The following is a 27,365-nucleotide window of genomic DNA, read 5'->3' as shown; positions in this document are numbered from 1 at the left end:
TTGGATAACGTGCCTTTATCAGATGTTTATAATTCTCATGTAAAAGCTGTCTCCCAGTTTGTGGCTTTTCCTCTAATTCTGTTGATATTGTCTTTCACAGAGCAGAAGTTTTCATTTTAATGAAGTCCAGCTTGTAAGTTATTTCTTTCACAAATTGTGTTTCTGATGTTGTATCTAAAAAGGCATCATTCTCTCCAAGGTCATCTAGGTTTCCTCCTATTTTCTTTGCCAGGAGTTTAATAGCTTTTCATTTCACACTCAAGTCTGTGATCCATATTGAGTTTATTTTTGTGAAGAGTGTAAGGTCTATAGCTAGATTCATTTTTTTTTTTTGCATCTGAATGTCAAGTTGTTTTGGCTCCATTTATTAAGGAGATTTTCTATTTTCCATTGTATTGCCTTTTGCTCCTTTGTCAAAGACCAGTTGACCATATGGGGGTCTATTTCTGGGCTCTCTATTCTGTTCCATTGGTTTACTTGTATATATGTATGTATGTATGCATGCATGTATGTATTGGCAATACCACACTGTATTGATAACTGTAGCTTTACAGTAAGGTTTGAAGATGGGTGGCACCAGTCCTAAAATTTTGCTCTGCTCCTTCAATACTGTGTTGGCTATTATGGGTCTTTAGCCTCTCCATATAAACTCTAGAATTAGTTTGTCAGCAAGTCATACAAGTCATAAAAATAACTTGCTAGGATTTTGATTGGGATTGCATTGAATCTATAGATCAGGCTGGGAAGAACAGACAGCTCTATAATATATCTTCCTATCCATGAACATGGAATATATCTCAATTTATTTAGTTCTTCTTTGATTTCATTCTTCAGTTTTGTGGTTATACAGATCTTGTACATATTTTGATAGGTTTATATCTAAGCATTTCATGTGTTTCTAATTTCAAGTTTCATTTGTTCATATATATAAATGCAACTGACTTTCTATATTGGCTCTGTACCCTGCAATCATGTTATAATCAGTTATTAGTTCTAGGAGTTTTTTGTTGATTCTTTTGGATTTTCTACATAGACAATCATATGATCTGTGAAAAAGTTTTAAGTCTTCCTTCCCAATCTATATACCTTATATTTCTTTTTCTTGCTTTATTCCATTAGCAAGGATTTCCAGTACAATGTTGAAAAAGAGAGGTGAGAGGTTACATTGTTGCCTTGTTCCTGCCCTTAGTTGGGGGAAACCTTTGAGATTATCAACTATTATATTGTCAACTATAGAACTTTACAATTGTAAAGATTCTCTATCAAGCTGAAAAAGATACTTAGGCCCACTAAAAAACTGAGATCTACTCATAGGACTGTAAACATCCTCTCACACCTTACCACCATATTACTAAAGTTCTATTTACTGCTGTTTCTTTTCTTTAGTATGTTGTATCTGGCTATTAAGATAGCCAAAACTATAAGCCACATCAAAAAGCAAAAAAAAGAAAAAAGAAGATACACACCAAGCATCAGAACCAGACATGGTTCAGTTCAGTTCAGTTGCTTGGTCGTGTCTGACTCTTTGCAACCCCATGAACCACAGCACACCAGGCTTCCCTGTCCATCACCAACTTCCGGAGTCCACCCAAACCCATGTCCATCGAGTCGGTGATGCCATCCAACCATCTTATCCTCTGTTGTCCCCTCTCCTCCTGCTCTCAATCTTTCCCAGCATCAGGGTCTTTTCAAATGAGTCAGCTCTTTGCATCAGGTGGACAAAGTATTGGAGTTTAGGGATGTCATAAGTGCTAGACCAAGAATTTAGAACTGTGATTAATACAGGAAGGGCTCTAATGGACAACATGCAAGAACAAATGGGCAATGTGAGCAGAGGGATGAGAAACCTAAGAAAGAGCCAAAAAGAAAGGATAGAGATTTTTTTAAAAACTGTTACCAAAATGAAAAATACTTTTGATGGGCTAATTTGTGGACTGGACACAGCTGAGAAAAAAGAAAAAACTGAGCTAGAGATGTATCAGTAAAATTCTGATTCTCAAAATCAAAAACTGGGAAAACAAATGCTGAATGGAACAGAACAAAACATCCAAGGACTGTGGGGCAACTACAATAGGAATAACATATATATAGTGGGAATACCAGAAGGAGAAAAAAGAGAAAAAAGAACAGAAGAAATACAGAAAATTACAATGATGAAAATTTGCCCAAATTAATGTCAGACACTGAACTACAAATTTAGGAAGTTTGGGGAACACCAAGCAAGACAAATGTCCGAAAGTTACCACTAGACATATTATTTTCAAACTACAGAAAATCAAATACAAAAAGATCCGAAAGAAGCAAGAAGAAAAAACCATCTTACTTACAGAGGGACAAAGATTAGAATCATATTTGTCTTCTCCTCACAAACAGAAGGTTGCCACGTCTGGAGAAGGAAATGGCAACCCACTCCAGTACTCTTGCCTGGAAAATCCCATGGACAGAGGAGCCTGGTAGCTTACAGTCCATGGGATTCCAAAGAGTTGGACATGAATGAGCAACTTCACTTTCACAAACAAAGCAAACAAGGAGAGAATGGAATGAAATGTGAAAAGTGGCTGAGAGGAAAAAAAAACCACAAATAATCTAAAATTTTGTACCCTGCAAAATTGTCACCTCTGAAATGTGAACTTCTTAAATGTTTCTCTATATTTTCCCCCATTAGGTGGGACAGGATGGCCAGAGTGGGCTGAAGCTGACTATTTCTCTTCTCCCATGTCAGTTAGGATCTGATAATACTCCAGCAGGTTAGGCTCTGGTTAAATAATTTTCTGAGTACAGGTCTTGCTAAGAGCAGAGGGCTCTGATGTACTTTGAAAATGCTTCCTTGTCCCCTCCCCTTGCTGGAAGCATGAGGGGAATTTTTTCTCTGATATTTACTGTGAGAACCTGGTCGAGTTCCTGGAGATAAATATTACAATGCTGTGGGGTCCACCCTACAGCTGGATTCTTTTGGAGTTTTTAAACTGTCCGAATTGTGCATATTGGACCTTCAGCAATTCATCATTGGTTCATGTGGTAGGTTTCTGCCAAGAGTCTCTGCTCTGGTAAGTCATGATTCCCTGTATTTGGCATTCTGTCTCTCTGATCTTGGGTACCACAGTTCACTCTGTGTCCTCCCCTCTCTTTCAAATCTAGGTTGACTTTTCAGTCTGTTCAGATTTTCACTTGTTAGGATGGACGGTCAACTTCTAAGCTTCTTACATGTGGAACCAGCAACTGGAAGTTGCTGAAACAATTTTTAAAATGAAGAACAAGGGCTTCGCTGGTGGCTCAGTGATAAAGAAAACACCTGCCAATGCAGTATACACAGTTTCAATCCCTGGCCCTGGAATATCCCTCATGCCACAAAGCAATCAAGCCTGTGCATCACAACCATTGAGCCTGTGTTCTAGAGCCCATGTGCCACAACTACTAAAGCCCACAAGCCCTAGAGCCTGTTCTCTGCAACAAGAGAAGCCACCACAATGAGAAGCCCTCACACTACAGCTAGAGAGTAAGCCCTGCTCGCTGCAACTAGAGAAAGAGCCTACACAGCAACAAATACCCAGAAGAGCCAAAAATAAATAAAATTATATATAATATAAAATTTATAATTTAAATTATAATTAAATTATAAATTAATTTATAATATAAAATTATATAAATATAAAATTTTATATATATATATAAAATAAAGAACAAAGTTGAGAGACTTTTTCTAGTGGTTTCAAGATTTACCAGAAAGGTACAGTAATCAAGACAGAGTCACAAAGATGAAAGAAAGACAGATTCCTCAATGGTATGAAATAGAGAGCCCAGAAACAGACCCACAACTATTTGTTCAACTGAAATGTGATATGGGTACCAATACAGTACAGGAAGCAGGAAACTCTTTTCAGCAAAAGGTAGTGGAACTACTCAACATCCATATGGAAGAAATGAAGATCAATCTTTACTTCACACCATATACAAAAATAAACTGGAAATGGATCCTAGAAGCATATTTTAAAAAGCTAAAACTGTAAAACTGAAAACTAACCAAACTGATCACTTTGATCACAGCCTTGTCTAACCGAATGAAACTATGAGCCATGCTGTGTAGGGCCACCCAAGATGGACAGGTAATGGTGGAGAGTTCTGACAAAACGTGCCCACTGGAGAAGGGAATGGCAAACCACTTCAGTATTCTTGCCTCGAGAACCCCAGGAACAGTATTAAAAGGCAAAAAGATAGGACACTGAAAGATGAACTCCCCAGGTTGGTAGGTGCCCAATATTCTGCTGGAGAAGATTGAAGAAATAGTTTCAGAAAGAAAGAAGAGGCTGAGCAAAAGCAGAAACAACGCCCAGCTGTGGATGTGACTGGTGATGGAAGTAAAGTCCAGTGTTGTAAAGAACAATATTTCAGAGGAACCTGGAATGTTAGGTCCATGAATCAAGACAAACTGGAAGTGGTCAAACAGGAGATGATGAGTGAACACTGACATTTTAGGAATCAGTGAATTAAAATGGACCAGAATGGACAAATTTAACTCAGATGACCATTATATCTATTACTGTGGGCAAGAATTCCTTGGAAGAAATGGTATAGCCCTTAGAGTCAACTAAAGAGTCTGAAATGCAGTAGTTGGATGCAGTCTCAAAAACGACAGAATGATCTCTATTTGTTTCCAAGGCAAACCATTCAAAATCACAGTAATCCAAGTCTATGCCCCAACCAATAATGACAAAGAAGCTGATGTTGAACGGTTCCATGATGACCTACAAGACCTGCTAGAACTAACACCCAAAAAAGATGTCCTTTTCATCATAGGAGACTGGAATACAAAAGTAGGAAGTCAAGAGATACCTGGAATAACAGGCAGGTTTGACCATGGAGTACAAAATGAAGCAGGGCAAAGGCTAATAGAGTTTTGCCAAGAGAACACACTGGTCATAGCAAGCACCCTGTTCCAACAACACAAGAGAAGACTCTACACATGGACATCACCAGATGATCAATACGGAAATCAGATTGATTATATTCTTTGCAGCCAAAGATGGAGAATCTTTACACAGTTAGCAAAAACAAGACTGGGAGCTGACTGTGGCTTATATCATGATCTCCTTATTGCCAAATTCAGACTTAAATTGAAGAAAGTAGGGAAAACCACTAGATCATTCAGTTATGAACTAAATCAAATCCATTACGATTATAAAGTAGTGGTGACAGATAGATTCAAGGGATTAGATCTGATAGACAGAGTGCCTGAAGAACTATGGACAGATGTTCATAACACTGTACAGGAGGCAGTGACCAAAACCATCCCCATGAAAAAGAAATGCAAAAAGGCAAAATGGTTGTCTGAGGAGGCCTTACAAATAGCTGAGAAAAGAAGAGAAGTGAGAGGCAAAGGAGAAAAGGAAAGATATACCCATCTGAATGCAGAGTTCCAAAGAATACAAGGAGAGATAAGAAAGCCTTCCTCAGTGATCAGTGCAAAGAAATAGAAGAAATCAATAGAATGGGAAAGACTAGAGATATCTTCAAGAAAATTAGAGATACCAAGGGAACATATCATGCAAAGATGGACACAATAAAGGACAGAAATTGTATGGACCTAGCAGAAGTGAAGATATTAAGAAAAGGTGGCAAGAATACATAGAACAACTATACAAAAACTATCTTTTTTTTTCAATAAAGTAATCATCTTTTATTACTTTGGTTTCCTGACACAAACACCATAAATGAGTGATCCCAGTAAAGAGATCTTAATGACCTAGATAACCACGATGGTGTGATCACTCACCTAGAGCCAGATATCCTAGAGTGAAAAGTCAAGTGGGTTGTAGGAAGCATCACTACGAACAAAGCTAGTGGAGGTGATGGAATTCCAGTTGAGCTATTTCAAATCCTGAAAGATGATGCTGTGAAAGTGCTACACTCAATATGCCAGCACATTTGGAAAACTCAGCAGTGGCCACAGAACGGAAAAGGTCAGTTTTCATTCCAATCCCAAAGAAAGGAAATGCCAAAGGATGTTCAAATTACTGCACAATTGCACTCATCTCACACGCTAGCAAAGAAATGCTCAAAATTCTCCAAGCTAGGCTTCAACAGTACGTGAACTGCGAACTTCCAGATGTTCAAGCTGGAGTTAGAAAAGGCAGAGGAACCAGAGATAAAAAAAGCCAACATCCATTGGATCACAGAAAAAGCAAGAGAATTCCAGAAAAACATCTATTTCTGCTTTATTGACTACACCAAAGCTTTTGACTGTGTGGAACACAACAAACTGTGGAACATTCTTAAAGAGATGGGAATACCAGACCACCTTATCTGCCTCCTGAGAAATCTGTATGCAGGTCATGAAGCAACAGTTAGAATGGGACATGGAACAGTGGCCTGGTTCAAAATTGGGAAAGGAGTACATTTAGGCTGTTTTTAACTTATATGCAGAGTGCATCATGCAAAATGCTGGGCTGGATGAAACATAAGCTAGAATCAAGATTTCAGGGAGAAATATCTATAACCTAGGATATGCAGATGACACCACACTTTTGGCAGAAAGCAAAGAGAAAATGAAGAACCTCTTGATGATAGTGAAAGAGGAGAGTGAAAAAGCTGGCTTAAAACTCAACATTCAAAAAACTAAGATCATGGCATCCAGTCCTATCACTTCATGGCAAATAGATGGGGAATCAATACAAACAGTGATAGACTATTTTCTTGGGCTCCAAAATCACTGCAGATGGTGACTGCAGCCATGAAATGAAAGGACACTTGCTCCTTGGAAGAAAAGCTAGGAGAAACCTAGACAGCATACTAAAAGCAGAGACATTACTTTACTGACCAAAGTCCATATAGTCAAAGCTATGGTTTTTCCAGTAGTCATGTATGGATGTGAGAGTTGGACCATAAAGAAACTGAGCACCAAAGAATCAATGCTTTTAAACTGTGGTGTTGGAGAAGACTCTTGAGAGTCCCTTGGACTGCAAGGAGATCCAACCAGTCAACCCTAAAGGAAATCAGTCCTGAATATTCATTGGAGGGACTGATGGTCAGGCTGAAGCTCCAATGCTCTGGCCACCTGATGTGAAGAACTGACTCTGGAAAAGACCCAGATGCTGGGAAAGATTGAAGGCAGGAGGAAAAGGGGATGACAGATGATGAGATGGTTGGATGGCATCCCTGACTCAATGGACATGAATTTGAGCAAGCTCTGGGAGTTGGTGTTGGACAGGGAAGCCTGCTGTGCTGCAGTCCATGGGGTCATGAAGAGTTGGACATGACTGAGAGACTGAACTGAATGAAAACTATAGAACTCCTAGAAGAAAACTTAATAGTTATCTTTGTTAACTTGGGCAGATTTAGATAGAATGCAGAAAGCATGAATCAAGAAAAAATTACCTGATAAACTAGGCATCATAAAAATATAAAACATTTCATCTTTAAAATATAGTACTAATAAAAATGCAAGCCACAGACTGGGAGAAAATATTTGTAAAATAGATATGTGGCAAGGAACTTGAATCAGAGTATATAAAGAACTCTCAAACCCTTAGATATCTCCAAATATCTCTCAAAAGAAAATGTACAAATGGCCAATAAGCAGATGAAAAGATGCTCAATACCATTAATCATCACACAAATGCAAAGTAAAACCACATTAAGTTACCATTTATCAACAAAGGACCGTCTAGTCAAGGCTATGGTTTTTCCAGTGGTCATGTATGGATGTGAGAGTTGGACTGTGAAGAAAGCTGAGCGCTGAAGAATTGATGCTTTTGAACTGTGGTGTTGGAGAAGACTCTTGAGAGTCCCTTGGACTGCAAGGAGATCCAATCAGTCCATTCTGAAGGAGATCAGCCCTGGGATTTCTTTGGAAGGAATGATGCTAAAGCTGAAACTCCAGTACTTTGGCCACCTCATGCGAAGAGTTGACTCATTGGAAAAGACTCTGATGCTGGGAGGGATTGGGGGCAGGAGGAGAAGGGGACGACAGAGGATGAGATGGCTGGAAGGCATCACTGACTCGATGGATGTGAGTCTGAGTGAACTTCGGGAGTTGGTGATGGACAGGGAGGCCTGGCGTGCTGCAAATTCATGGGGTCGCAAAGAGTCAGACACGACTGAGCAACTGAACTGAACTGAACTGAGAATAACTAAAATTAAGAAAGAATACCAAGTGTTTATGAGGACACAGAATAACTGGAACTCTCAAACACTATTGGTGGGAATATGAACTGGTGCAACCACACTGAAAACTTTTGGGCAGTTTTCACCCACTAAAATGATCTAGCCATTCCATTTCTAGGTATTTCTTGAGAGAAAGAAGACTTGTACCTGCATATCCATAGCAGCTTTGTTCACAATAGTCAATATCTGGAAACAATCTGAATGTCTATTAGCAGGTAAGTGTATAAATAATATGTATAGCCATACAACTGAATGGTACTTGCAGCAAAAAGAACAAACTGGGCTTCCTTGGTGGCTCAGATGGTAAAGAATCTGCCTTGCAATGCAGGAGACCAGAGTTCAATCTCTGGGTTGGGAAGATTCCCTCGAGAAGTGAATGGCTACCCACTCCAGTATTTTTGCCTGGAGAATCCTATGGATACAGGAGGCTGGTGGGCTACACTCCATGGGGTCTCAAGAGTTGGACATGATTGAGCGACTACCAATACACAAAACTGTCATAATGTAAAGTTTTAAATAAATGCAGTTTTTTCACTTGTTTGTAATAAATTGTATTTATGTATAAAGTTATTTCCTAATAAAGATAATAAAGATAAAAATAATCATAAAAGGAGGATTAAAGACCAAAAAACAAACCAAAAAAAAACCCAAACCCCTTATAATGCCAAACTGTGCATCTATGCACTGCTTTTCTATTTGCAGTTAGATACTTCACAAAAAAATTCTGATATTCACAATTACCAGTAGATGGAAGATTTTTGTTGTTTTGTTAGATAATGAAATACTTACCACTATGGGAGATTTTAAGCACATTATCCATATGCAGTTTTCCTAACTAGATATCATTTGGCATAATTGTTACACATGGTAGAGAGCATACAGCTTCATGACTCTGAACAAGAAATCAACAGCAGTGATCAGGAATTGCAGATCTTTTTGAAGTCCTATGCAGATATATACCAGACACTGGAGGGAAGTTCATAAACTAACAAATTATGTGAGCTTCTGGTAATGGTGGCACACTCCTGTGAGCAAGTTTTGTGTCTAATTGCTTCCTGGGTGTTTTACCATTGTTAGATTTGTAGGAAGCCTAGTACAAATCATAACAGAGAGAACTAGTTACTCCCTTTCTTGTTCAGCTGGAGTTCAGCAAATGATGGCAACACTGGTGCCAGAGAAAAACAGCTACATCAATTGAGCTTTTAGCATTCTTAGAATAAACACAATTTGGTAAAGTATTAGCCTTTTTATGTTCCTGGATTCAATTAGTCAATGTTTTGTTTAGGATAATTGCACAGATTTTCATGAGAGAGTTTGGAATGAAATTTGCCTTTCTTGTATTGACCTTGTAAGATTTTGGTATCAAAGTTTTGTTGGTTGTATAAAACAAGTTTGCCTCATAAAACACATTTCTTTTCTTTGGAAGAATTTGTACAAGATTATTGTTATTTTATTAAATGTCTGGGAGATTTCAACAGTGACAATTCTGGTCTTAGAAATTTCCTTGTGGAAAGGTTTTTAAATTACATACTTAAGTTCCTTAATAGACTATTCAGCATTTCTATTTATTGTCATGTAAGTTTAGTAAGATATTGTTCTAGGAATTTTCCATTCAAATTTATTAGCATAAACACTATAATATACACTTATTTTTTTAATAAATATAAGAACACTACATTTTGATTTTTGTTAATTTTCTATATTATGCATTTGTCTTCTACTTCAGTGATTTTTGCATTTATGTTCATTATACTAGTATACTTCCCTCTGCTCTCTTTTTGTTTGATTTGCTCTTAATTTTGTAGCTTATTCATATGTGAACTCAGAACACTGATATTTAGCTCTTTTCTAATTTAGCTGCATCCTGCAAGTTTAGATATGTCATATGCTCATTATAACTTAATAAGTTCAAAATATTTTTTAAAATAGGTTTTTTGGTGATTTCTTCTTTGACTCATAGATTTTTAAGGAGTTTTTTTGCTTAATTTTCAAGGTAGTGGACATTTTATATTTATCTTTTTATTGTCTATGTCTAGCTTTTTAAGTTTGAAAACATATACAAAGTATTTAAAATCTACATTTAAAAAACTCCAACAATAAGCCTCAATGTGTCTGTTTTTATCATTACTGGGTCAGATTTTTTTTTTTTAATCAGAGACTGATTGAGTTGTTTGAGCTGTCTTCAAGTTTTCTACCATAGGTTGGCCCTGATCATATACTTATGGGCTTCCCTGGTAGTTCAGCTGGTAAAAAAATACGTGTGCAATGCAGGAGACCCCGGTTCAATTCCTGGGTCAGAAAGATCCCCTGGAGAAGGGATAGGCGACCCCCTCCAGTATTCTTGGGCTTCACTAGTGGCCCAGTCGGTAAAGAATCCATCTGCAGTGAGGGAGACCTGGGTTCAATCCCTGGCTTGGGAAGATCCCTTGGAGGGAGGCATGGCAACCCACTCCAGTATTCTTGCCTGGAGAATCTCCATGACAGAGGGTCCCAGTCCATAGAGCTGCAAAGAGTCAGACATGACTGAGCAACTGAGCACACACAGATCATATACTTAGCCAGCCAGAAATCCAACTGAGAATCTGGGGTTTTCTAGGTCACCTCCTCCTTGGAGGATCCAGAACTCCTACTTTGTCTTTTCAGTACCATGAGATGACATCAAACTCCTCTTAAACCTTCAGGAGCTTTTTGCCTACCTTGCTGCTGCTGCTACTAAGTCACTTCAGTCGTGTCCGACTCTTAGCGACCCCATGGACTGCAGCCTACCAGGCTCCTCTGTCCATGGGATTTTCCAGGCAAGAGTACTGGAGTGAGGTGCCATTGCCTTCTCCTTTTGCCTACCTTACTGCTCTTTTAAAAAGTAGTAGAAGAAAGTTGGTTCACTCGCAATTCCTTCCTCTCCAGGATCTTAACCATATGAGTTCTGCTTGTTTTAACCATTCTCATAGGTCATCACCACTTTTTAATTTTTGTCTTTTAACTGGCTTTTCTCATTGTGTTGTGTTAATGTGTCACATGCTGCTCCATGAGAGCCAGAAGCAAAATCAACTGCTTTCATCTCAGCCTCTTTATAATCCATTCTGCATATAAAAGCAGGATAATTTTTATAAAGTTTTAATCAGATGCTTCCCTCCTCCAATGGCCTCTTACCACATTTACAATCAAATCCCAATCACTTCCCTGCCTCTCTCTCACACTTTATCTTATACCTGACCCTATCCCTTCCATACTTGACATCTTCCTGCCACAGTGACCTTCCTGCTGTTTAGACATGCAAGCTTGTTACACCCAAGACTTCACACTGGCTGCTTCCTCTGTCTGAGATGCACATCCAACGAGTTCTTCATATGTCTGGCTTCTCAATTCACATGACAGCAACTCAGAGAGGCCTTCCTGGAGCACAGCAGTCTAAGGCAGCTCTACTCCATCAGACACATCATATTATGAGATGGTGTTTCCTTCAGGTTGAAAAGAAAGAAAGTGAAAGTGAAGTAGCTCAGTCATGTCTGACTCTTTGTGACCCCATGGACTACGGCCTACCATGATCTTCCATCAATGGGATTTTCCAGGCAAGAGTACTGGAGTGGGTTGCCATTGCCTTCTCCAGAGGATCTTCCCGACCCAGGGATCAAACCCAGGTCTCCCACATGGTAGGCAGACACTTTACCATCTGATCCACCAGGGAAGCCTTAAGGTTACTTGGTTTCTAATCCTCTGAGCTTGTGACCAGACTGGAGTAGTAAGGGGATTAATTAACCCAGCTCTGAGAGAAGCAGAGAGACTGGGTAGAGATGAATATACACCAGGGCCCAGGCCCAATTTTAATATCTGCTCAACCTGCTTGATATTTCTGAGACTCCACTTTCAGGAATTCCCTGTTTTATTTAGAGGCAGAAGTATACTCTGTATATAAGCATGCTGAACAGATAACCCCAAACTCATTAGTTGCTGCTGTTTCTGTTTAACTTCTCTGTGAAGTTATAATCTTATAAATGCTCATTATATCCATCCTGGAAAGTAAACAGACCTAAAATCAAGAAGAGTGTTCCCAGGGTGAAAAGAAGTTTCTAATTACAGTAATAATAATAAAAAAAGAGATAAATCAATCAACTTGGAAGTCTTCTTTTTAATTTTTTTAGTCTGCATTACATTTAATATCTATTTCTCTCCATTTTTCCTCATTTAAAAATTCTAATTGTAACTTTAATTTTTCTAAGATTTAGCTAGCCTGTTTTAATCAGCAAAAATATGTTTCAAGTTTGAACTTGCATAAATTTGAAAAAATCACATAAGACTTTAATGAAACATTAATCATAGAAATAAATTTAGCATTTAAATTACATGTTAAAGGGTATTCTTGCTCTTAACTGCGAGCAACATCAATTATTTCTCACTGAACATCGCTGGAATGTTAATTAGCAAATACAGAAAGTAGGACACTTGATCCTCATTTACCTTCTTGCATAGAGATTTACTGGCTTGCATAAATCCATCAGGAGCAAGGAATCTTCATTTCATTCACCATGGGTTGCAATGTGAGACCCAGAAGCCAACATTACCTTTCACTTGTAAGGAGGTCAGGAAACCACGCAATGTGTGTGATTAAAGTAAACCCAGCTCAGTTGCCATCTCACGTCCGTGCACACCACAAGCTACACCCATGAGACGTTTCTGAACTGCCCCAAAGTGTCTGTGGATGCCTTGGTACCTTTGCATATGCACCTGGAATGCCCTCCCTCTCCCCCAAAATGTCCTACCCCTTGTCAAGACCCAAGTCCAAGAGTGCACCCTCTGTGAGGTCTTCCCTCAGTGCTTTGCAGCATCCTGTCCACACCTTGATTAGGACATTTATTTCACTGTATTGTTTCCTTCCATGTGCCTGTGGGGTCTTATCTATCAATCATTTTTGTGTCCTTCCTGCCACTTCAACTTCTATTACAGAGTAGATGCACAATAAATATTTCTTAAATGAATCAATAATCAACCATGAGAACTTCACCTTGCTTTCCCCATATTAAAAAATTCATTTATCCTTTAAACTTATTCTCCAGAAGTAGGCATTCATACAATTAGCTGGAAAGAACAACTTAAGCTTTTGATAATTGACGTGGGCCTTATCACTCAATGCTGTAGATGTCAACTGATTTTTTTCACCTAAAGTAAGAGGATATAATGGTCGTTCTGAGTATCTGATACAAGCTATAGATACTTTCTCCAGAATTTATTCACAACCACCCATGCACAAAACTGATCAATATCAGGCTCTGAACTGGTTCAAATTCTGGTTCTGTCATTTACCAGCTGTATGATCTTAGGAAAATCACTTAACTTCTCTGTGTCTTGGTTTCTTCATCTTTCAATGGGGATAACAATAGTACATATCTTACAGGATTGTTATGAGGATGAAATGAGTTAATTATATAACATATTTAGAACATGGCTTGGCATAGTAAGCCCTATAGAAACTACCAGGATTAGGCTCTGGGAACTGGAGGTATCAAGATAAATTGGACAGGATTTCTTTCCTTGAGGAGCTCAAAGTCTCATGAGGAAGACAGCTGTGCAAATAAAAGATACTCTGGTAGAAGTCTGGACAAAGGAGCAGAGGATGGAGCACTTTCCTTCTGAGGCCTAGGAGAGGGTACCAGGCAGGAGGTGGTATTTTAGCTGAGAATCTATGGATAAGCAGGAGTCACTGGTAGCATTAGTTGAGGATGTCCATTTTAGGCAGATGTAAGCAAAGAAACAATTTATACAGCCACGTGAAAGCAGCCACTGAGAGTGACTTCAGTACAGTGTCGGAGGTGAAAGGTGCTGGAAGTACAACTGAAGCACACTGCGGACACTATAAACCCGTTTATTCAGCACCCATGTTCACCGCCTCTTCCCCTGCCCTCCCTGTTGGAGTCGGGGAAGTGAAATATCAGATCTTCCCAAATAGGTGAGGTCCTGTGACAGTTAATAGGGCTTTTGCTGAAAAGGGCTTCTCCTACAGGATAAAAATTGAAAGCCTTTCAAGAAGAAAGTTTCTTTCTTTCTTTCTTTTTTTTTTTTGCTTTGTTCCTACCTGGAACTTGGGTTTGAAGTTCTCAGACAGGAAGAGGAGAGCCATCTGCTGAGGTATAGTAGGAATACCCAGAAAGCTCAGGTCCCTGGGGGCTGTGCTCAGTGGTTGCACTGCCTGCGCACCTCCCTCTGGACTTACTGTTTGTGAGAAATATCACAGCTGGCCAGGCTTTCTCTAGTTCAGAGCCAGAGGCATCCCTAACTGACACAAGTGGTAAAAGACGCTGGGTCATCGAAGGCCTCAGATGATCTCCACTGGGGCTGAGACATCCACATTTGAGCACTGGGCACTCTAGGCTCATTTAGGGGCTTTGAAAATACAGCTTTGCAGTAACACAAACCACTGTTTTAAATCACTTCTCAGCCAGTTACTCTTCTGGTTAACTTGAGAAAGCAAGTGAAACAAGCTCAGTCTGAGCCTTGTGGGGGAGACACATGGTAGAACTTATTTTGGGATGCAAACCTTCGCCACAGCATGCTGGAAAGACCCGAGTAGGTCAAGAAGCAGAGGAAGACTGAGAGCTTGCTATGTCCTTGCAGAGCAAAATAAATCTGAACTAAAGATTCAGAAATTGCTTCAGAACCTAAAGTGAATCTAGTTGACATTTTAAGCCAAAACATATTCTGATGGTGCTGGATTTTATAAATGCTCTTTGAGACTTATAATAATACCTTTATGGCTAAAGGTCTTAGTACAAGCTTCTCTAAAGTTCTTCAGAAGAAAGAGGCTTTTTTCTTTTCATGTACTATAAATTTCTGTGGCATCTTGTATTCCCAGGAATGCAGTGAGAAGTCCATAAATAACTGCCAAGAATAGCCAGGAATGTAGGAACAAATCATTTAAGATTCATGACTCCATGCTAGTGGCACTATGCATGCTTTCAGTCTGTTGATAACCAAAGTAGTAAGAAGCTCAAATACAACTCTATCTCCCTTATGGCACCTTCTACAAAGCATGTGTGGTACTCAGACATGTCCTACTCTTTGCAACCCCATGGATTGTAGCCTACTGGGTTCCTCTGTCCATGGAATTTTCCAGGCAAGAATACTGGAGTGGGTTGCCATTTCCAGCTTTGGGGGATCTTCCCAACCTCAGACTCAAACCCAAGTCTCTTGGGTCTCCTATGTTGGCAGGTGGATTCTTTACCACTGAGCCACTTGGGAAGCCCTTATAAAGCCTAATTAAGCCTAGGAAGCAGAAAATGAAAAATCTTTGTCCCCAGATATCTACACTTTCTTGTCAAGGATACTTGAAAGTTCTGCATCAGAGATGATCTACTTTGAAGAATAAAAGAATACTGCCCAAAGTGAGTGCCTTGGACCATCAGCACCAGCCTGATAAGGATAATATGATGCTCAGATCGAGGATAACTGATTTCTCAAAGTTACACAACTAATAACTAGCCAAGCTGGGATTTGAACCAAGGTCTGTGTCACTGCAAAGCTGTGCTTTTAACTCCTACATTATATTGCAGCACTTTCATGTCCTAAGCCTCCCTGTTCCTTAAGCCACGCAGTCTGCAGATTATTCCCTCAAGCTAAAGAAGGGAGCTAGGCAGTCAATGGGGTGACAACTTTCTGCTAGTTCTCTCGGACAAGACTTAGTCACTGTGAGGCTGAGCCAGATGAGGTCTTGTTGAGGAACCTCCTTGCTCCCAGCTGGCGGAGGAGACACATGTAGGAGAAGAAAATCACCTTCATCAGACTATTCATCAAACTATTCAAAAGTTCCAGCAAGTTGCCTAGCACCAAGCAAACCAGGAAGATGGTGTGAATGATTTAAATCTATTTAAATTTATACCTATTTAAATCAAATAGTATGCAACCCCAGTGTTATTCTAGGGCTTATTGTTTTACCTGTCCCAGGAACCTGACAGTGTGAGAATCTCTGGAACTGGTCCAGACGGACACAGTTTAAATTTGTCACTCTCACTCAAGGGCCACACGTGTGGGAAGTATGTGAGAATGCATTTCTTCCTGCTCCCACAGAAAGGCAGAGAGAGGGAGTTCTGCTTGCAGGCTCAGAATCAGATGAAGAGGCTATTACAGTCGTCCCCTCGTATGTTGGGGTACTGGTTCCAGTACCCACCAAGACATGGAAACAACTTAAATGCCCATCGACAGAGGAATGAATAAAGAAAATGTTTTACATGCATATAATATAGTAATATAATATATATATATATATATATATATATATAATATATATAATATATATATATATATAATATATATAATAATAATAAAAAAGAAAGAAATAAAGGCATTTGCAGCAACATGGATGAATGAGCTTATCTACAAAACAGAAGCAGAGTCATAGACATAGAAAACAAATTTATGGTTACCAGGGGGTAAGGGCAGAGGGATAAACTGGGAGATTGCGACTGACATATACACACTGAAAGTGAAAGTGAAGTCGTTCAGTCCTATCCAACTCTTTGTGACCCCATGGACTGTAGCCCACCAGGCTCCTCGGTCTATGGGATTTTCCAGGCATGAATACTGGAGTGGGTTGCCATTTCCTTCTCCAGGGGATCTTCCTGACCCAGGGATCAAACCTGGGTCTCCCACATTGCAGGCAGACAGACGCTTTACCATCTGAGCTGTAAAATAGACAACGAATAAGGACTTACTGTTTACCACAGGGAACACTACTCAATACTCTAATGGTATGTATGGAAAAAGAATCTAAAAAAGTGTGGATATATGTATAACTGATTCACTTTGCTATATTCTTGCTATATACTTGATTCACTTTGCTATAACACAACATTGTAAATCAACTATACTCAATAAAAATTAAAAAAAATAAATATAAAAAAAACTCCACTTCACCCACTTAAAAAAAAATTCCTAGGAGCTACAACCCAAGGAAAACATGGCCCCCCTCTAGGACCAAGAGAACCATGAACTAAGCAGAAGAGTTTGGGGCTCCAAGAAGGGAGGGAGTAGCACGTGGGCTTCATGGTCAGTCACTTCTCTTTGTCACTTAAGCCCGTTTTTCAGGGCCCGGGCACTCACCTCAGCCTGCCAGATGGGGTTCACAGTGTTGCCAATGATTTTGGATCGCCTCTCCTGTCCATGGTGGGGGAGGGCAGGAAAGATGCTGTGCTTCCCAGGCTGAATAGAAATCTTCAGGTAAGGGTCTGGGTTGAAAAACATCCCTTTCTTCAACCCCATGGCCTGGAAATCTATAAAATAGAGGATATTTCAATTTTGTGTGTTTTAGTAAGGTTAAAGATTATCTGTCTGTGGAATTCTCCAGGCAAGAATACTGGAGTGGGTAGCCATTCCTTTCTCCAGGGGATCTTCCTGACTCAGGGATCGAACCCGAGTCTCCCGCATTGCAGGCAGATTCTTTACTGTCTGAGCCATCAGGGAAGGCCCAAAAGATTAGATTAGGTTTTATACAAGGAAAAGAGTCCATTTGAAACACAGAAAAAATTTCAATCCTGAACCACCGTTTTTCACCTCATTACAAAATATGGACTGATGTGTCTCCAGAACCCATTACATGAAACATTTACTGACGTATATTAAATTGGTTTGGTAAGAACTGCCTGTAATAAATCAATACTGGCATTGTGGTCACTATGCTTTTCAAGAGAAGACTGTTGACCCTTTCTGGTTTGGACTTCTGGTGCTCCTCAGGCAGGTTGGGATAAGGCTGAGGGTTACCTCAGGAAACCTGGGTGCACACTGAGAGAGGAAATCCATCTGGGAAAATTCAGTGGGTCTAGGTGAAAATTCTTCAAAGTGGAGACAGAAAAACAAGGGCTCTAGTCTCACAGTAAATAGGATCTTCACTGACTAAGGAAAGAGAGAATTAGGAGAAAAAAAAGAAAGATGAAGATTAAAAGAGTGAAGAGCAGGGGCATTGGAGGAAAGAAAAAAATCATGGCCTCCATGGAGCTAATGCACTTCAGTGAGGAGAGTTCTGAGGAGAGACCATGCTGTCAGGAGGAAAGGCTTTGAAAACTGAGCCGTTCCCTGTAATTGAAAGTATCTGATCATGTAAAATTTCATGCTGTGTGTAGAGGGGAGAGAGAGGTGATAGTGGTTTATAGCTGTTCTGCCGACAATCTGAAATCATCTTATATTTATTGGAAATAAATTTATAATATCAAAAACATAATTAAAATTTTTGTATTATTAAAGTATTTTCCAAAAAATTGTTCCTACTTATACTTAAGTAAAAGAAACAGTTAAAAATACATCGGATTGATTCTCAAGTATGGTATAAGTTGTGAGGTGTTTGGAGGAATTTGTCACTGATGGAAAAAAGTACAGGAGCTTTCATGTGAATTTAAACGATACTTTGAATTGACTCAGAGCAGTCTCCGTAACAACACTGTTCTTCCACTCTTGCGTTATTATATACTGCTGTGAGGTGGGATAAACATTGGAAAAGATAAACATCACGGAAATTTGTAGAACTCAGCTATCACCCATAGAAATGTGTGACAGCCTGAGTCTTTTCTCCTTAGAAAGGTCTGTTCATAGGGTTGATCTTTCGGTAGTGTCAGGGGGGTTCTCACACCTCAGAACTAATAAGAACTCATCTCTGTGCCCCAAGTGTTTGTGCAAACTACCTTGTTTACACCGAACACCTGCTTTCCTCTGGGAGTCTGGAATTTCAGTAAGTCCTAGGAGGAATTTGGCCACATGAGCAGCCCCCAGTGAAAACCTTGGATTCTGAATCTTTATTGAGCCTCCTTGTTTCCCTGGTGGCTCAGAAGGTAAAGAATCTGCCTGTAGTGTGGGAGAGCTGGGTTTGATCCCTGGATCAGGACAATCCCCTGGAGAAGAGAATGGCAACCCACTCCAGTATTGTTGCCTAGAGAATTCCATAGACAGAGGAGCCTGGTGGGCTACAGTCCATGGGGTCGCAAAAAGTCAGACATGACTGAGTGACTAAAAAAATTTTTGATAGATAATAATTCATATTTTTATCACAACTTGTTGCTGGGGAAAATGAACCCAAGCTGTATGACTCCAGTGAGAGAGGACTCATGGAAATTTGCACCTGCTATCTTCCAGATTTCATCCCAGGTACCTTTTTCCTTTGCAATTTGCTTTTTCTCTTTTCAATGTTTTATAGTCATGAGTACGATAATACTCATGAGTTCTCCTAGTGAGTCATCATTTCTGGGAGGTGGTATTGGGGACAATGGCTGAGAATGTGATAGACATATAGATTTATTCACCATAAAATAATATGACTATCATCGCCTTCGTCACCTCCACCACTACTGCCGGCCATTTATTGATTAGTTACTAAATTCTGGGGACCATTCTATGCCCTTCAAATATATAATCTGATTTAATCCTAGTTACAAACTCTACAAAGTAGTTATTATATCACTAGTTTGAGGAAGAAAACATAGAGGCTTCTGAGTTAAGTAATTTGAACAGGTTTTTATAGTTGGTCAACGTCAGAAATGAAATTTGAACCTGCCTCTTTGATTCCAAAGTCTGTGTTTTTAACCAAAATGTGATACTACCTTTTTATAAAAATTCCAACTTTGGCATGGGTCAAATCCTTATGTATAAATAGGTCTTTTGAAAAAATTCTCTTCCATCAAACAACTTATCTAAATCTGCATAATATGTCTTTATCACATGTTTGATACCTGATAAGTCTAGTCATGCTTCATTGTTCTTGTTTTTTTGTCCGAAAGAAAACATCTTTTTTACTACTCACACATTTATTCTTCCATATTAATCTTATTAATTTTTTAAAAAGCTGCCTTCAAAGAATTGGAATTTTGATCAGAATTGTATTAAATTTATAGATTAATTTTGGGAGAAATGGGAACTTTATACTCAGGAGCATATATTTCTTCATATTTTCATGCCTCATTTCATGTCCTCCAGTGAGCTTTTATAGTTTAAATTCAATTTGTATATTTATTAAAATATGTGTTTCACAGAGTAAAATGTTTGAAAACTGCTGTATTAAGGAGTCAATTAGGACTTTAAAGAGCGCTCGGCTGGGAGTCAGTATATTCAGATTTTAGTCTGGAACACTCACTGTTGAACTTTAAAACTTTAGAAAATTGATGTAACTTTTTGGGTCTCAATGTTTTCAACTCTGAGATTGTTGGAATGGATGTGTATAACAACACATAGAGTTTTATGATTTTCCAAAAGTAAATGATACATTAATGGGAGAATATTTAATTTTCCTCCATTTTTCCTGTATTAGTTTTTTGTTCTGATGATAAACATGATACACACTTATTATAACATTTTTAAATACAGAAGGAAAAGAAACAGAATTTTAAAGTTATTTCAAATTGTACTGCCTAGTAGCAGCCATTGCCAGACTTTTTCTTTATTGTCTTTCAGTAATTTGCACAGTTGAGACCATACTGTATATATAAACATTTGTCCTAAATTTTTTCTTTTGCCTGGATTATATAATAAAATGTCTGGTCCCATGTCTTTTAGAACATTTTGTATATATAATTCTTAAGAGTATATGGTATTTCATTATTTGACTCTGTGGTAATTTTGAATGTTTAAATTGTCTCCAATACCTGTGGGGAAAAAACCCTTTATTTGCATTTGCAATTTGTTGAGGTTGCAGTGTTAATTCTTTGAAAATTAAAGGGATAATAGTTACATAGGAAATTTATTACCACCAAGAAGTGGTAAAAACTGAATATATAAACAGATTTGAAAAGTAAAATATTTGCATCAACAATCTTGCTTGCCATGTCTACTGTATTCTTGAAATTTTCCATGATCTATCTTTCTGCTTATTTCTCATTTTTTATCCTAAAAATAAAAGCAGTCCAATTATATGCAGTATCTCCAGTTTTTGAGGTTTTGTTTTTTTTTCTAATCTCTCTGTATACTGGAGTGGATATTCACATATTACTCTCAGATAAGATGCAAGGGTGAAATTCTTTGAGCCCTTGAAAACCTGAAAATGTGTTTCTCTTGCCTTCTCATATAAACGACAACCTGGTAGGCACAGAAATCTTCAGCTAAAATATGCTACCCTTAAAGCTCTGTAGCCTTTGCTTCATGATTTTAGTGTTCTGTATTATAAGACAAATCTGAAATTAACATGAGGTTTATCCTTTTGTATCATGCTTTTTCCACTCAGATGGCTACTCTGTTTGCATTTAAAAATTTGTTTTAAAAAAAAGGCATTTGTCTAGACATTGCTCTCTGCACATACTTTTTTCCTAGTATGTGATAGTCAAATTTAAAGATGCAAAATTATATCCAGCTCAAAAAAATCTTTCTGCTATTATTATTTGTTCTGATCTCTTCATCAGAATTATCCATGTATTGCTCTGTATTTGTCATCCATCTTTTTACTTCCTTATCTTTTTAAGTCTGACCCTTCTATGTTTTCGATGAGAGAATCTCAAGTTGGTCTACCCAATTCTAATAATGTAGTGAGTATACTCTTTGCTGCTTTCTAAAATCTCTCAAAGCTCACTTTGAATTCAATGACTGTACCTTTCAGAATTTATTTTAAATCTTTCCTTGACTATAATAGACAGAAAAATGGTCTCACACAGATGACCATGATCTAATTCCTGGAACCTGTGAATATGTCACCTTACACAGTAGAAGGGACTTTACAGACATGCTGAAGAATCTTGATTGAGATGGAAAGATTCAGTGTAATTATAAGAGTCCTTATAAAGTGGAGGAAGGAGGAGCAAGATGAGGAGAAAGTGATGTGACAGCAGAAGCAGAGACTGGAGTGATACAGCCGTGAGCCAAAAACATGCATAACAGACTTTAGAATCTCAGAGATGAGCATATTCTTCCTAGGAGATCCCAGAAGGGAACCAGCCTTGCCTGTTGATACCTTGATTTTCATCCCTTAAGATTCATTTTGGATTTCTGATCTCCAGAACTGTATGAATACATGTGTGTTGTTTCAAGCCACTAACTTTATGGTAATTTGTTACAGCAGCAATAGGAAACAAATACATTGACTTTCTTTTATCTTCAAAGACCTCCCTTATCATTTTTCTTCATCCTAGACTTCTTACCTGATAGATTTTGCACTTTCCTGTGTTTTATAGAGTGTACAAGCAGATGAGTAACATATCCTTTACTTCTCCTCAGTATATATTTGTGACAAAATACTTCCTTTTTCCTCTTGAGTGTTATGTCCTTCAACTTTTTTTTCCCCATTCTCGACACATTTTTTAGGACCATGAGTAGGTTGTGTGTAGCCCTGGTATTGTCCATCTTTAGTTAGTTTGGTTGTACAATGGGCTGCTGTTAGAATCCTCATCCCTACTTTTATACCTGGAGATGACTAGCATCTAGTTAACTTCTTTGATAATCTGTAGGTTTTGCTTAGTTATAGATTTGATGACCTTTTAAACTTTCTTTGAGGCATGACATTTATCATGATACTTTAAGCAGTATTTACTTTTCCTTGACAGTGAGTTAAACACAGACATATTCAATTACAAAGTATTATATCTCCACTACCATTCCAGGCATGCTTCTTTAGTTGCTCATTTTATACCTCCAGCCATATTTCATTGTTGGCAATTTTTGCCTTGAGGTAACTGTAAGAAAAATGATATATTGGGGACCATAGGAAATGAAGTGAAGTGAAGTGAAATCACTCAGTCATGTCCAACTCATTGTGACCCCATGGACTGTAGCCTACCAGGCTCCTCCATCCATGAGATTCTCCAGGCAAGAATACTGGAGTGGGTTGCCATTTCCTTCTCCAGGCATTGTAGGCAGATGCTTTACGATCTGAGCTACCAGGGAAGCCCATATATATTGGTCCCCTATATATTGGGGACCATAGGAAATGAACCAATCCTGATCCTTAGAAAGTAGCTATTTGAACCAAACTGGTGATGGTAGTGGGGTGGTTTCATTTCCTCTGGTCAGTCTATGAGTCCATGTCTGCATGGCAGAGCCAAAAATGGGAACCAATGAATGGAGATTTTGTCTCTTTCCGCAGTTCCATGCTGTCTATCCTGAATGGCATCCCTTGTAGACTTTAGGATTTTAGTGAGCTCTGGTTGGTGAAAATTCTTAATTTCTTACAGACAGTAGTTTTCCTGGTTTCTACTGTTTCTGAAGGCTTGTATAAATAATTGTTAGTTATCAAGCATTTCAATGGGAATATAAGAATAACAAATCAGGAGTTGTTAGTTTTCTGTCCTGCTGCTGCTGCTGCTACTGCTAAGTCACTTCAGTCATGTCCGACTCTGTGCAACCCCATAGATGGCAGCCCACCAGGCTCCCCTGTCCCTGGGATTCTCTAGGCAAGAACACTGGAGTGGGTTGCCATTTCCTTCTCCAATGCTTGAAAGTGAAAAGTGAAAGTGAAGTTGCTCGGTCGTGTCCGACTCCTAGCAACCCCATGGACTACAGCCCACCAGGCTCCTCTGTCCATGGGATTTTCCAGGCAAGAGTACTGGAGTGGGGTGCCATTGCCTTCTCCATTTCTGTCCTAGTAATACAAATTATTGAGTTTTTTTCTTTAAAAAAAAACACAAAAACTGAGACACATTCTATTGATGAATGTGGGCTTTTTAAAGACTTATTTTCTTTTAGAGTAGTTGTAGATTAATAGCAAAATCAAAAGGAAATACATAGATTTCCCCTATACTGCCTGCTTCACACATGCATAGCCCCCCACCCCCATTCTCAACATCTACCAGATTGGTACATTGGTTACAGTTGATGAGCCTAGACTGACACATCATCATCATAGTGTCCCTTTGATGAGAGACACTTTACCTTTCTTCCCCAAATCCATAATTTACACTAGGATTCACTTTTGGCACTATACATTCAATGGCATTGGCAAATGCATTATTACATGTATCCATCATTACTCTCTCAAACAGAGTATTTTCACTGCCCTAAAAACCCTGTGCCCCACCTATTCATCTCTCATCCCCTAGAACCACTGATGTTTCTATCATCTTCATAGTTTTACCTTTACCAGAATGTGACATAGTTGGATTCACATAGCATGAAGCCTTTCCAGATTGGCCTTTTTCGATGAGTAATATACATTCAAGATTCCTCAGGTCTTTTCATGGCCTGATAGCTCATTTCTTTTTAGCACTGAATAATATTCCATTATCTGAATGTACTACAGTTTATTTATTCATTCACCTACTGAAAGACATCTTGATTGCTTCCAAGTTTTGGCAATCATAAAAAAAGCTGCTATAGACATCTGTGTCAGGTTTTTGGGGGTAATTTCCAAGCAATGTGATCATGGGGTCATGTAGTAAGAGTATGTTTAGTTTTGAAAGAAACTACCAAAATGCATTTCAGAGTGTCTGTACCATTTGCTTTCCTACCAGCAATAAATGTGAGTTCCTTTTGCTCCACGTCTTTGCCAGCATTTAGTGTTTTCAGTGTTCTGGATTTTGGTCATTCCAATAGGTACATAGTAGTATCTCTTTTTAATTTGCATTTCCCTAATGATATCTGCTGGATCATTGAAAAAGCAAGAGAGTTTTAGAAAAAACATCTATTTCCACTTTATTGACTATGCCAAAGCATTGGACTGTGTGGATCACAATAAACTGTGGAAAATTCTGAAAGAGATGGGAATACCAGACTACCTGACCTGCCTTTTGAGAAATCTGTATGCAGGTCAGGAGGCAATAGTTAGAAATGGACATGGAACAACAGACTGGTTCCAAATAGGAAAAGGAGTGTGTCAAGGCTGTATGTTGTCACCCTGCTTATTTAAGTTATATGCAGAGTACATCATGAGAAACGCTGGGCTGCAGGACCAGACAGCTTCACAGCTGAATTCTACCAAAAATTTAGAGAAGAGCTAACACCTATTCTACTCAAACTCTTCCAGAAAACTGCAGAGGAAGGTAAACTTTCAAACTCATTCTATGCGGCCACCATCACCCTAATACCAAAACCTGACAAAGATGCCACAAAAAAAGAAAACTACAGGCCAATATCATTGATGAACATAGATGCAAAAATCCTTAACAGAATTCTAGCAAACAAAATCCAACAACATATTATAAAGATCATACATCATGATCAAGTGGGCTTTATCCCAGGGATGCAAGGATTCTTCAATATCCACAAATCAATCAATGTAATACACCACATTAACAAATTGAAAAATAAAAACCATATGATTATCTCAATAGATGCAGAGAAAGCCTTTGACAAAATTCAACATCCATTTATGATAAAAACTCTCCAGAAAGCAGGAATAGAAGGAACATACCTCAACATAATAAAAGCTATATATGACAAACCCACAGCAAACATTATCCTCAATGGTGAAAAATTGAAAGCATTTCCCCTAAAGTCAGGAACAAGACAAGGGTGCCCACTCTCACTACTACTATTCAACATAGTTTTGGCCACAGCAATCAGAGCAGAAAAAGAAATAAATGGAATTCAGATTGGAAAAGAAGAAGTAAAATTCCCACTGTTTGCAGATGACATGATCCTCTACATAGAAAACTCTGAAGACTCCACCAGAAAATTACTAGAGCTAATCAATGAATATAGTAAAGTTGCAGGATATAAAACCAACACACAAAAATCTCTTGCATTCCTATATACTAACAATGAGAAAACAGAAAGAGGAATTAAGGAAAAATTTAATTCACCATTACAACAAAAAGAATAAAATACTTAGGAATATATCTACCTAAAGAAACAAAAGACCCATATATAGAAAACTATAAAACACTGGTGCAAGAAATTAAAGAGGACACAAATAGATGGAGAAATATACCATGTTCATGGATCAGAAGAATCAATATAGTGAAAATGAATATATTACTCAAAGCAATCTATAGATTCAATGCAATCCCTATCAAGCTACCAATGGTATTTTTCAGAAAGCTAGAACAAATAATTTCGCAATTTGTATGGAAATACAAAAAACCTCGAGTAGCCAAAGAAATCTTGAGAAAGAAGAATGGAACTGGAGGAATCAACCTGCCTGACCTCAGGCTCTACTACAAAGCCACAGTCATCAAGACAGTATGGTACTGGCACAAAGACAGAAATATAGATCAATGGAACAAAATAGAAAGCCCAGAGATAAATCCATGCATCTATGGACACCTTATCTTCGACAAAGGAGGCAAGAATATACAATGGAGAAAAGACAATCCCTTTAACAAATGGTGCTGGGAAAACTGGTCACCCACTTGTAAAAGAATGAAACTAGAACACTTTCTAACACCATACACAAAAATAAACTCAAAATGGATTAAAGATCTAAATGTAAGACCAGAAATTATTGAACTCCTAGAGGAGAACATAGGCAAAACACTCTGACATAAACCACAGCAGGATCCTCTATGACCCACTTCCCAGAATATTGGAAATACTAGCAAAAATAAACAAATGGGACCTAATTAAAATTAAAAACCTTCTGCACAACAAAGGAAACTATAAGTAAGGTGAAAAGAGAGCCTTCAGAATGGGAGAAAATAATAGCAAACAAAGCAATGGACAAAGAATTAATCTCAAAAATATACAAGCAACTCCTGCAACTCAATTCCAGAAAAATAAAAGACCCAATCAAAAAATGGGCCAAAGAACTAAACAGACATTTCTCCAAAGAAGACATACACATGGCTAACAAACACATGAAAAGATGCTCAACATCACTCATTATCAGAGAAATGCAAATCAAAACCATAATGAAGTACCATTTCACACCAGTCAGAATGGCTGTGATCCAAAAGTCTACAAGCGATAAATGCTGGAGAGGGTGTGGAGAAAAGGGAACCCTCTTACACTGTTGGTGGGAATGCAAACTAGTACAGCTACTATGGAGAACAGTGTGGAGATTCCTTAAAAAACTGGAAATAGAACTTCCATATGACCCAGTAATCCCACTGCTAGGCATACACACCGAGGAAACCAGAATTGAAAGAGATACGTGTACCCCAGTGTTCATTGCAGCACTGTTTATAATAGCCAGGACATGGAAGCAACCTAGATGTCCACCACCAGACGAATGGATAAGAAAGCTGTGGTACATATACACAAGGGAATATTACTCAGCCATTAAAAAGAATACATTTGAATCAGTTCTAAGAGGTGGATGAAACTGGAGCCTATTACACAGAGTGAAGTAAGCCAGAAAGAAAAACACCAATACAGTATACTAA

The 27,365-nt window shown here is 38.5% G+C and overlaps 1 protein-coding gene across 1 annotated transcript in view; it reads right to left on the bottom strand.

Moving 5' to 3' along the window:
* Positions 1 to 27,365, bottom strand: part of HECW1 (HECT, C2 and WW domain containing E3 ubiquitin protein ligase 1) — a 270,983-nt gene that overhangs the window by 155,216 nt on the left and 88,402 nt on the right. Inside the window, exon 5 of the mRNA XM_070369359.1 lies at positions 17,248 to 17,417. Within this exon, the coding sequence (XP_070225460.1) occupies positions 17,248 to 17,417 (170 nt within the window). The remainder of the gene's footprint in view (positions 1 to 17,247; positions 17,418 to 27,365) is intronic.

The sequence above is a fragment of the Bos mutus genome, chromosome 4, assembly GCF_027580195.1.
Source record: "Bos mutus isolate GX-2022 chromosome 4, NWIPB_WYAK_1.1, whole genome shotgun sequence".
NCBI lineage: Eukaryota > Metazoa > Chordata > Mammalia > Artiodactyla > Bovidae > Bos > Bos mutus.
Note: the sequence above shows the minus strand (reverse complement) of the source record. Positions and strands in the feature narration are given on the sequence as shown.